This window comes from Myxocyprinus asiaticus, chromosome 10 (assembly GCF_019703515.2).
Source record: "Myxocyprinus asiaticus isolate MX2 ecotype Aquarium Trade chromosome 10, UBuf_Myxa_2, whole genome shotgun sequence".
Classification (NCBI taxonomy): Eukaryota; Metazoa; Chordata; class Actinopteri; order Cypriniformes; family Catostomidae; genus Myxocyprinus; species Myxocyprinus asiaticus.
The window spans coordinates 1,094,955-1,107,794 of NC_059353.1; the positions used below are offsets into that span (position 1 = coordinate 1,094,955).

General features: G+C 35.9%; 1 protein-coding gene across 1 annotated transcript in view; it reads left to right on the forward strand.

Annotated features, from left to right (window-relative positions):
* LOC127446833 (activin receptor type-1-like) overlaps positions 1 to 12,840 on the forward strand; it is a 53,315-nt gene that overhangs the window by 17,009 nt on the left and 23,466 nt on the right. The window contains exons 2-3 of the mRNA XM_051708111.1: positions 6,811 to 6,881; positions 9,260 to 9,520. Coding sequence (XP_051564071.1) covers positions 6,818 to 6,881; positions 9,260 to 9,520 — 325 coding nt within the window. The 5' untranslated portion in view covers positions 6,811 to 6,817. The remainder of the gene's footprint in view (positions 1 to 6,810; positions 6,882 to 9,259; positions 9,521 to 12,840) is intronic.

Genomic DNA, 12,840 nt, shown 5'->3' on the forward strand with positions numbered 1-12,840 from the left:
ACGCAACTCTGCAGGTTCAGTAGTATATATCTTTGTAGTAAAGAAACAAAGACGAAAGTGATTAAATCATAAAATAATACAAGACACGTTCACCTTGAACCTAAAATTGAGTTCTATTTTCTTTTCTTTAGGCAGCATTAACTGTATTACCAAAACACAATACAAACACAAATTCGATAAGAACACACATTTGGCAGCATTATTTTGGGAACACAAGGGAATTTAATAGGCTTATTTATTATGATTATCATTGTCTTTACACTTATAATTGTCTTTAGTTCTTAATCTGTAGACTATTAGTAATTTTCCATTTGTGTTGATGGATGTTTGAGTGATGGCAAATGGAGTCGTTGGAGACGGTAAATGTTTGAATTTGGGGAGGTGGTTAAATAAGATTTTTTGATCACTTTGTTATTTTAATTGCTTTTTTTCGTTTAGTTTAAAGTGCAGTTTGAATTTAGAAATGTCCTTTAAGTTTGTGTTTTCAATAAATCAATAAAGCAAAAACATTCACCACAGGTGGGTTGATGATGTAATCGGATATCACAATATTTTTAAAGCAATTATCGCTAAAATATTTTTGACATATTGCCCAGCCCTATTACTGTTGTAAAATAAAAATTATAATTACAATAATAATTAATATAATAGTATAATATTACAATAATGTAATATTCAGGTTAACTGGGTTACAAAAAAATTAGAATGATGAATAGTGTGCTGATACATTAACTCAAAGTGGACAAAAACAGGTATACAGTGGACAGGTACAATGTGAATACGAAGAAGACTAATTATTTGTTTGTGGCTGTAATGAAAAAGGTCAGAGTGGTTTCGGTGGTTCTGAATAGCTCGCCTGGGCGAACTTTTAGGGAAAAAGTCTTACCGGCTGCTGAACACTTTCTTACTGCCATTGGTCCACTTCATCGAAAGGTGTGACCTGAAGCTCCACCGTTTATGGTTTTTAGTCAGTATTCAACGTCAACACACTGGCGTGCAAGACCATGTCATGCGATTTTTTTTTTTTTTTTTTTTAATTTTTTTTTTTAATTTTTTGTTTTTTTTGTTTGTTTAATTAGATTTGAATCCTTTTATAGACTATTTAAATACTCTCTAGTGCCCATTCACTAATGTGCCATCTGCAGCAAAAGCCATTCACACATCTGTCCAAAGATATGCCTCTCTTATCATCATTTATTTGTTTGTATTTTGTCCATTATTACTCTTTTATACACCCAACTGTGCAGTAGTATCGGTGTCATCATATATTACAATAACAGAGTGTAATTGGCACATGTTATGGTGCGTATAGCATGTTAGCACATAAGCATCATGTAAACAAGACAAATTCAACTTTTTCTACTGCATATATATTACTTTAAATCATCATTAAGTGGTTAAAGCTTCTTTTACTGACCTCATGTGAATTCTACTCATAGAATGATAACACATTTTAATGTCAGATTAGTTAAGTTTAATATGTACCTCATATTTAAATGCTTTTAAACGCTGTGACGGGTGTCTGAATGTTCGCAAACAGTATACCGTTGCTCGTCTTTTTAGAACTTCTTTTTAACTCTGAACGAAGAATAAAGAAGAACTTCTCCGCAAGTATTTTGGGGAGTCTTTTTAGTGGCAGCAGAACATTGGCTCAACATTACCAAATTTTGGTCAAAAGGAATTACTTCATTTTTTGTTTATCATATTGCAGTTCAATTCGGAATCGCAATATTTTTAAAATAATCACAATATGACTTTTTGTCCAAATCGTGCCACCCTAGTTCCCCTTACTCTATTTTTGTCAGTATATTGTTGGTTTATTGGTGCGTTTAAGTCCTTCTGGGAAGTTTGTACTTACGAGGTCGTAAATCGTAAATACGATCTGATGTAGGTTCCAGTGAATTTAGTTAGAATGAATGGACCCATTTTGCAATTTCACATTTCTTTCTCTTTTTCACTTACTTTTTTGACTTTGTGGTTGCATTCATGTATGCTAAACTTGTAAATAACATAATTCTGACATGACATGAACACAACATTAGTACACGCTGTACAAGTAAAAGCTTTGGAGTGTCTTACTGGTTTTCAGTGTCATAAACAAAGCTTTTTTAGGACGCTATGTCAAGTTAAAAGTAGTTCAGCTTCATCCATCTGGCAAGAACAGGTCCTGTGTTACTTGCTCTCATTTTGTGGCTGTGCTGCTTGTGAGGTATGAGTTGCGCTGACTGCCCCCTGCTGACGCAGCTCGTAAAAACACATACAGTATATTACATGTACTTCAAGCTTGAATTGCTCTAATGGTAGGAAAAGATGTACTTTTATTATGGAATTTACATACAGGCCAGGAGGCATGATTAAGTGTTTTAATTTATTTAACACATTTTTATTTATTTATTTTGTACAGTTATTTATATATAATTAATCACATTGTTAAATGAATGTGTTAAATTGACAGCCCTAATTATAATACCATTGTATTTTATTTTATTTTATTCAGCATTGCCAGTTGTATCACAATCTCACAAATCCCTGCAGTTCTATCACAAATCTCTGACCCCCATTTGAGAAACTCTGCATTTTGTGTGACTGTGTACATCAGGGCTACTCAACTTCAGAAAGGTCAGGGACCGTAAAGCTGGATTCCTATACCCTCGAGGGCCGCACTCTTAATTGTTATGATTTTATAATATTGTATTTAATAAAATTATAAGTTGACATTATTATAGTAAGAATGTTGTAATGTTAGTTAACAGGATAGTTCACAAAAAATGAAAGTTTTCTCATTTCCTTAGCTTCATGCCATCCCAGATGTGTAAAACATTCTTTCTTCTGCTGAAGACAAATAGTGATTATTTAGACAAATATATCTCAGCTCTATGGATGAGAGACAGATCAATATTTATGTCCTTGGCTTTTTTTTAATTTTTACAATAAATCTCCACTTTCACTTTCAGATGTGAAAGTAAAACTAAAAAGGCACCACATGTGACATACAGATGTAAAAGTGGAGATTTATATTTAAAACAGGACTTAAATATTGATCTGTTTCTCACCCACACCTATCATCTCTTCTGAACACATGGATTTAACCTCTGGAGTCATATGGATTACTTTTATGCTGCATTTATGTTCTTTTTGGAGCTTCAAAGTTCTGGTCACCATTCACTTTCATTGTATGGATCTACAGAGCTGAAATATTCTTCTGCAAATCTTAATTTGTGTTTTGCAGAAGAAAGAAAGTCACACACATATGGGATGGCATGAGGATGAGTAAATTATGAGAGAATTCTTTTTTGGGTGAACTATCCCTTTTAGTTATTATTTTAAACATAAGGTGTGTAACAGTTTGATTTTCTGATATAGGTCAGTTCTGTTGTCACTGTGATTGTCAACTAACAAACACCATGAGTGTTCAACATCACACACCAGAGATGTGTTTAAAAACAAGAGCGATATATCCAAAATTAGCACCAAAAGTCCTACAGTTACAAGACATTCTCTCTCTCTCTCTCTCTCTGTCTCTCAGTTCAAATGAGCTTTATTAGCATGACCGTATACAGTGTACAATGTTGCCAAAGCATTGAGTAATAAACATATTACAAACATAACAATTACAAACATAACATGTATACAATAAAAAAATAATAATGATAATAAAATACAAATGACAAAGTAAAATACAGAGTGCAATGAGAAAGGGAAGAAAAAAGGAAATTAAAATAGCAGTTTCAGTAGAGCTGTAATATCATAAAGGGCCAGTTTCTCTCCCTCATATGATGACAGGAGGACACGTACTGTGCTGCCAGCTGAACACACTCTACTTTCTCTCCCATAAGATATGAGAGTTCGTCTAAATCATTTATGTCCTGGAATTCAGGTAGAATATGAGCTATTTGTGTAAAGTAAGTGTTTCTAATGGTCTCATATTTACTGCAATGAGTGAGGAAGTGCAGCTCGTCCTCCACAACTCCTTCAGTGCAACGTGAACACAGTCTGTCCTCTCTGGATCTCCAGTTCTGTCTGTGTCGACCCGTCTCTACAGACTCCTTCAGTGCAGCGTGAACACAGTCTGTCCTCTCTGGATCTCCAGTTCTGTCTGTGTCGACCCGTCTCTACAGACTCCTTCAGTGCAGCGTGAACACAGTCTGTCCTCTCTGGATCTCCAGTTCTGTCTGTGTCGACCCGTCTCTACAGACTCCTTCAGTGCAGCGTGAACACAGTCTGTCCTCTCTGGATCTCCAGTTCTGTCTGTGTCGACCCGTCTCTACAGACTCCTTCAGTGCAGCGTGAACACAGTCTGTCCTCTCTGGATCTCCAGTTCTGTCTGTGTCGACCCGTCTCTACAGACTCCTTCAGTGCAGCGTGAACACAGTCTGTCCTCTCTGGATCTCCAGTTCTGTCTGTGTCGACCCGTCTCTACAGACTCCTTCAGTGCAGCGTGAACACAGTCTGTCCTCTCTGGATCTCCAGTTCTGTCTGTGTCGACCCGTCTCTACAGACTCCTTCAGTGCAGCGTGAACACAGTCTGTCCTCTCTGGATCTCCAGTTCTGTCTGTGTCGACCCGTCTCTACAGACTCCTTCAGTGCAGCGTGAACACAGTCTGTCCTCTCTGGATCTCCAGTTCTGTCTGTCACTTTGTAAAGAAACACTATGCGCCTGCGCACATAAGCATTCTTCCACAGAGCGGTGAATACAAACAATGAAGATGGCGATCGCTGGTTGTAATAGTGATGCAGTAAATCTACACTTTGCTGGAGAAGCGTCAATAAACTCAATCTTGAGCAGCACAAACACAGTCCTGTTGTCCGCCATTGTAGTTTTGAATGTCTCGCGCATTGTTTTGAAGTACTCGCTTGCATACCTATAGGCTGAACATGTAATGTTCAATGTTGTGTTTACACGGAGATGATAACAGCATCATTTTCAAAAACTTGCACTTTGAAAACCGTTTTCAAAAGTTTGTGTTTTCAGGCCCCAAAACGTCGTTGTCGTGTAAACGAACAGCCAAAACGCATAAAAAGTTTTCAGTTTTTAGTTGAAAACGTTGTCGTGTAAACGGCCCCTCAGACGATACTTTGACAGTAGCTTTCTTTGTTGATAGTCTTTAATATGGTGCCAATTTATAATAAGTCTTGATTCTGTGGAAGCAGCTTAATTTATGTACTTGTCTGGCTTTGTGCTGCCAATCATGAATGTATTCTTCATGGGTTATTCGTTCTGTCTGTTCAGTTTTGCCAGTCTGAAATAGAAGGATGAATTTAGTTGATATTTTTCTATTAAATAGTGCATAGGGTCACTCTCTGGGTGTCCTGCCCTGTGTGTAAAGGCCCAGTGATGGTAGTTACCTGGAGGTGTGTCTGACAAATGGAACCAGAACTTAGCTGCTCTTTTCTGGATTTCAGTGAGGAGAGGGAACCGGCCCAGTTCTGCTCTACAACCCAGACTCTGAGCATTTCTGTGAATTCCCAGGATGTTTTTGCAGAATTCTAGGTGGATAATTTCAACAGGGCTTTAATCCCAGGATTCATAATTTAATTTATATTTGGGGCCCTCTGTCTCTCTCTCTCTCTCTCTCTCTCTCTCTCTCTCTCTCTTAATTCAATTTTCAATTTAAAGTACATTATTAGCATGATTGTGTTTACATACAATATTGCCAAAGCATTAATACACAAAATAGATAATGACAAGACAAATAATAATAATAAAACAGTAACAAATAACAATAAAAATAGAATTAAAATAAGGTAATGAATAAAATAAAATAAAAACTATAACTCTCTCTCTTTATTTTGATGAGTCAGCAGCTTTTGCTGAACTCGAGTACTCTGCCATCCCCCTCACTGCAAACACATTTTTTAAAGCACTTCGGAAGACTCCTCATGATGTTTCCTGTTACCCCATAATTCATAAAAAATTTAGATAAAAAAAACCCACAAAATTTTAGTTGATAAAAAAAGTGCATGCTATTGAAGCGACTGTCAGTCAATCCCTACAGTGTTAATCCCGTCAAGAAATTATTGTTAAAAATGTTCATTGATCAAGGGTTTTTTGATTACAACTTACATCTGCACAGACAATGAAGCAGATGAAAAGGTGACATGGAAAACTAAGTTACAAGCTTGTCAGAATGCAAATATCCTAAACTGTTTAAACGTGAAGAATTCACAGCAGCATAACTTCTAAAAGTAGCTAATACTTCAGTATAATCATTCAAATCTAATATTTCAGGAGCTCAGTAGTGCCTTATCATTTCTGTGATACACTGACTAGGGTCAATTACACACTTCATATTGAATTAAGACATAGTTATTGAGGAATTTCTGTGATTTCTGCAGTGGATGTTGATTTGTGCAGCTGTGAAATCTTTAATGTAATTGTCATAATTAAAAGGTTGTTTGTGGTCGAATCACAACGAGTGTTCTTGAACAAAAACAGCAGTATGTAGTGTGTGTATAGTGTTCTCTGTCCCAGACAGAAATGAGGTTTACCCTACTGCCCCAGCTCTCACCCCGTGTACCCCAGCAGTGCCCCCTTGTGTCCCTGCCCCTGATGGGCCCCTGCTGTTTTCTGTCAGACAGTCGCAGACGGGTGTATTCATGACGGGACAGATTGCTTAGAGACGGGTGTGTGGTAAACAGGCCGTGAGGGAACAGTTAGCACATTAGGAGAGCGATTGTAACGCTCAGGTTTTTTTGAAAGACATTTCATTCAGCTGTGTGTGTGTTGTTAGTGTGTTTTGTCTGGAAATGGCATGTGCATATACAAATTCATGAAAACATATAAGTGAATATGTCTTGTGTTTTCTTCAGGTGTATAATGTTGAGCAGTGTGGGGATTGTGCTGCTGGTCGTGATCGCGTCACCTGCTGTCTGTGTAGAAGGTAAGAGTCACACACAGACTTCAAAATCATTCATCAATATGAAATTAAAATTCATAAATGTTCATGTCTCTGATGACATTTGCTGTTCTGAATGATAGTGTGTTTAATAACTGCTATAATTATAGTCATTTTCTAGCACATCATATATGGGTGTTTCTTCAACTTCAGGCACTTTTAGCTCAGTGGATTTCTAAAAAGTAAAGTCGATAAAAAAAATTCACACTAACTAGTTTATTTCATTTGCCCAACAATGTACATGCATCACAAAAGATTTGTGTTTTTATTTTTTTTTTTTAAAGACATGAAAATTCTGTACTGTGTTGAAAAGAATTCTGTGCTGAAAATGACGCTGATGGAAATAATAATTTTAATGCTTTTTAAATAAAATGATTGACTCTTGCTAAGTCTATTTTCATAGCTAAAATTTTATATATCCTAAATACACAATTAAATAATATTTTCACACTTTTTGCATATTTGTACAAAGTGGCAGCTTGATTGAAAATGATGCCCTATAATCTTTTTTTTTTTTTTTTTTTTTTTTTTTTTATAAATCAAACATCACTTGTATTTCATCTCAAGCATGCTCTTCACTGACACTTTTGTCTGCTTGGTTTATAAGTACACTAACTTAAAAAACAAAACCAAAAAAACTTTATTAGGGGGAAAATTGTTTGGAAATGCAAATTTGACTGGGACAGTTTTTGAAAAATGTATAGAAATCATTTTCACACAATAAATATTGAAATGGATTATGTATATTTCACTCTGTTTAGATGATCTTAGTTTTAAACATGTAATACCTTGCATTTTTAGAATGAATTTTCATAGTTTAATATTGAAAGTCTGGGTCTGAGACAAGGCTAAACAGCAGATACATAAAATGCATTTGAAAAGCACCAAAAATAAATGAATGGTAGAAAGTTTCTATTTCAGTTTTAATGTAGTCTCTGCCTAAAGGCCCTGATATACTTCTGGAGAAGTTCTTCTTTGTTCTTCGTTCAGGGGTAAAAAGAAGTTCTAAACAGCCGAGCAACGGTATACTGTTTGCGAACATTCAGACACCGGTCACAGCGCTTAAAAGCATTTAAATATGAGGTACATATTAAACTTAACTAATCTGACATTAAAATGTGTTATCATTCTATGAGTAGAATTCACATGAGGTCAGTAAAAGAAGCTTTAACCACTTAATGATGATTTAAAGTAATATATATGCAGTAGAAAAAGTTGAATTTGTCTTGTTTACATGATGCTTATGTGCTAACATGCTATACGCACCATAACATGTGCCAATTACACTCTGTTATTGTAATATATGATGACACCGATACTACTGCACAGTTGGGTGTATAAAAGAGTAATAATGGACAAAATACAGACAAATAAATGATGATAAGAGAGGCATATCTTTGGACAGATGTGTGAATGGCTTTTGCTGCAGATAGCACATTAGTGAATGGGCACTAGAGAGTATTTAAATAGATTTGAATCCTTTTATAGACTAATTAACAAAAAAATCACATGACATGGTCTTGGAAAATGTCTCTTAAGCGAATGATCGTACAGATGTAGGTGAATTTGCACCAGCTTGCTAATAACTCTGCATGCCGGTGTGTTCATGTTGACTGAATTTGACTGACTGAACAAAGTAAACAAAATTAGCTGTCGGCTCCAGTTCACATCTACCGATGATGTGGACCAATGGCAGCAAGGTGTTTAATAGCCAGTAAGAATTTTTTCTAAAACTTCGCCTAGACAAGCTGTTACGAACCACCGAAATGAATGCAAAAACTGTAAAAAAGCACTTTTGTTTGCCAGGTTGGTGACATCAAATGTTTTAAAGATATTTAGAGATTGGTTTGAAGGACATATCAGAAAGTAAAGCAGATATCCATGAGCAGAACTGCATTTTCTGCTTTGTTTACTTAGTCATGTCTGTGAAATAGTCTGTAATGAGGTTTTCTGTGCTGTACTTAGACTCTCTACACGTGTTTTTTCTGTGCATTCGTTTGCATGTCGGTCTTTTATTATGGTATAGTACATCTCCGATAACCCCGCCCCTAAACACCAGGTAATGACAAAATCGACTTTGATTGGTCACATGTCAGTTAGATGGCTTTTCCTGTCTAAATGAGCTGTTCTTGGCCAATTGAAGTGTTGTCATAAGTCTGGCTACGCAAGACTAGTTTTAATGTGATCTTCATAAAACAAAAAGAAAAAAGTTGAAATCTGATTGTTTTATCAAAATATTAAAGAAACACCCATTTCCAGTTGCTCTGCTGGTCTTGAAATGTTTCTTGAGTGTTGTGGGGCTAGTAATAAGAAAACTGCTCTGTTTTTCTCACTGTGTGTCTCTGCGTGTGTGTTCTGTGCAGATATTGGCAGCACTGGTGACATCGAGTGTGTGTGTGAGGGCTCGTCGTGCAGTAACGCCCAGCGTTGTTTTGGCCATCAGTGTTTCTCCTCGCTTTCTGTCCAGAATGGGACAGCGCTCCAGCAGAAGGGGTGCATTGTGGGTAGTGATGAAGAGGCAGTGCGCTGCAGAAGATCCCTGTCACTGTCGTCTGTTGATACAGTGCAGTGTTGCCAGGGAACATTGTGTAATATGAATGTTACCGTGGAAATGCCAAGCACAGGTGACTCATGGGATCTATAATTATTCACATTTATAAACCAAACACCTTACATGCACAATAGTGTTTTGATGTACATTAATAATGTATTGAGGTTAAGAAGCACACACATACTATTTCAAATGGGTGAATATTTTTCAAAATAAGAAATTGTATTTTGTATAAAGGAAACGAAGCCTATTTGTAGGACCATTACGATTTTTTGCATTGCGACATTATGACAATTAAGCACATTTACCCTTCAAATTATAATACATTAGTGAAAATTGTCCAGTTTAAACACAATGATTTATTTTATTAAATCATTGTAAATTTAAATCAGCAGAACAAATGCTACCCATGATTTAATCACATTAGAGTAATAAGAATTTTGGGGAAGGGAAATGTGTTTAGTGTTGCAATACAAATAAATATATAAAACTGGCATCACATTCTCTGTGCAAAATATAATTTCTTATTTATTTCCTTAGAATTTTGGGTGAAAGATGACCTGGACATGTTCTTTAACATGAGATTCACCCATATGTTTTAATAGGGATGGGACGATCTATAGAATTTTGATTTATTGCGAACCAAAAAAAATGACGAACCATATCGTGACATAACTCGATATTGTGAAATTGTTTTCTTTCCATGTGATCATAAATGAAACAACCCGTGAAACATCATAATCGCTTTATCGCTTTATTTTATCACTTTCTACACTGTTTACAGGGTGCACACAAGGTCCTTAAAGTGCTTGAATTTAGCTTTTAGAAATGTAAGTCCTGGAATACCAGAACAATTGCCTTGTTTTGATGAAAAGTTTCCTCCATGTAATATGTGTCCATCAAAGACACTGTGAGCCGCTTGTTGAACCCTTAAAGTGACAGTAACCTTTTTAGCGTTTCTTATACAGATGAATGTAAACTCAGTGTTATTACTTGTAAATTGTACACATTATTTCAAACAGTGATGGCTCATATCATTATTATATATACAATTTCATGATGTAATATTCATTAAAATAATTTAGATTTTTTTGTTTTTACAATGTTAAATTTTGATTATAAAAATGTTGACAAACAAATTATTATAATATAAATATACACTTTCACATCCTTTTTTTCAGGACAGGTTTTGTTCAGTTCTGTTGCTTGTTCTGCACCTGATTAGCTTGAATGTAGCCCACTATTTTTAAAAATTTAAAAAAAGAGAAATGTATATGAGAAAATCTTATTAAAATTTTGAGCATTTATATTGTGTATTAAAGAACTTTATTTTGATAAGAAATTATGAGAATTTTGCTTAAAAAAAAATCAGAAAAAAACAAATTTTCTGTAATATTTTGTCATTTAAGTGTCATTATATTGTGTACCTCATATCGTATATCGAACCAAATCGTGAGATATCCATATCGTCCCATCCCTATGTTTTTAATACAACCCCAATTCCAAAAAAGTTATGGACAGTATGAAAAATGATAATAAAAACAAAAAGTAGTGATTTGTAAATTATATTCACCCTTTGCTATATTGAAAGCACTACAACTAAACATTATATGATGTTTTACCTTGTGAATTTCATTGTTTTTTAAAAATGTACAGTATCAGATGATTGCAACACACTCCAATTTAAGACTAATAACAATTTGACAAGTTGAAATAACAAGGCAATGTGAAACAGGAGATGTTAAACAGGCAAGGCAATCGTGTCATAGTATATCATAAGCCTCCAAAAACAGCCTAGTCCTTCAAGAGCAAGGATCATTCAAGACTTGTCAATTTGCCAACAGATGCTTCAGCAAATAATCCAGCATTTTGAGAACAATGTTTCCCAAAGATAAAATGGAAAGATTTTGGGCATTTCACCCTCTACAAAGCACAATATAGTTAAAAGATTCAAGGAATCTGGTCAAATCTGCGTAAAAGGCAAGACAAACACCACTTCTGAATGTGTGTGATCTCCAATCCCTCAGAAGTCACTGTCTTAAAAAACGTCATTCATCTGTAATGGATTTCATGAACATGGGCTTGGGATTACTTTAGTAAATGTTTGTTAGTCTACACCACTCGCTGCTGCATCCACAGATGCAAGTTAAGACTTTACTATGCAAAGCATTAGCCATACATCAACATTGTCCAGAAGTGCTGCCTACTTCTCCTGGCTCGGTCTCATCTTAGATGGAAAGTAGAACAGTGGAACTGTTTTTTGGTCCGGCGAGTGCACATTTCAAATAGTTTTTGAAAAACACAGCTGTCATATTCTCCGGGCCAAAGAGGAAAAGGACCATCCAAGCTGTTATCAGCGTCAGGTCCAAAAGCCAGTGTCTGTATAGGCCAGGGGTGTGTCAATGCCCATGGCAAGGGTAACTCCATTAATGCAGACAGATATGTAAAAAGTTTGGAGCAGCATATACTGCCATCCAGCACCATCTTTTCAAGGGACGTCCCGGCATTTTCAGCAAGACAACCACATATTGGTTGAATAATCAGAGAGTGCGGGTGTTAGATTGGCCTGCCTGCAGTCCTGACCTGTCTCCAGTTGAGGATGTGTGGTGCATTATGAAGCGCACAATACGGCAACAAAACCCTGTACAATTGTGCAGCTGAAGACCTGCATAATGTATGAATGGGAGAAAATTCCACTTTTTAAACTTAAACTTGTGTCTTCAGTGCCCAAATGCTTAATAAGTGTTATTAGAAGAAATGATGATTGTTGGAGACAGGTCTCTTGCTCATCAGAAAGGAGGAAGTGGGAACCAGGTTATCAACCTAAAAGACTTTTAATAAACAAAACAGACATAAAACTGCTTTTCAGCACAACAAAACATTCTCTCTCTCTCTCTCTCTCTCTCTCTCCCTCTCTCTCTCTCTCTCTCTCTCTCTCTCTCTGGCGTCTCATTATCGCTGATTGGGGCAGATCAGTGCCAGGCGTGCATCTTCACGGCCCGGCCACGCCCTCCTCCTCGTCACAGTGATTTTTCACGGTGGTAAACACTCGAATGTCCCAACTTTTTTGGAGCATGTTGCAATCATTTGATTTAAAATTTCTGTACATTTTCAAAAAATGAAATTCAGAAGGAAAAACATCATATAATGTGTAGTTGTAGTGCTTTCAATATAGCAAAGGGTGAATATCATTTAAAAATCACTCCTTTATGTTTTTATTAGCATTTTTCATACTGTCCCAACTTTTTCGGATTTGGGGCTGTATTATTGCAGCTTAATGTCTCTTACGTTTCTGAATATTCTGAATATTATCTGTTAAAAGTGGCAAGGGTTGTAATAATGCTCATTTAAAAGCAGTGTTGGGTGTGTAACTTAAAGTAATACAATTAAAAC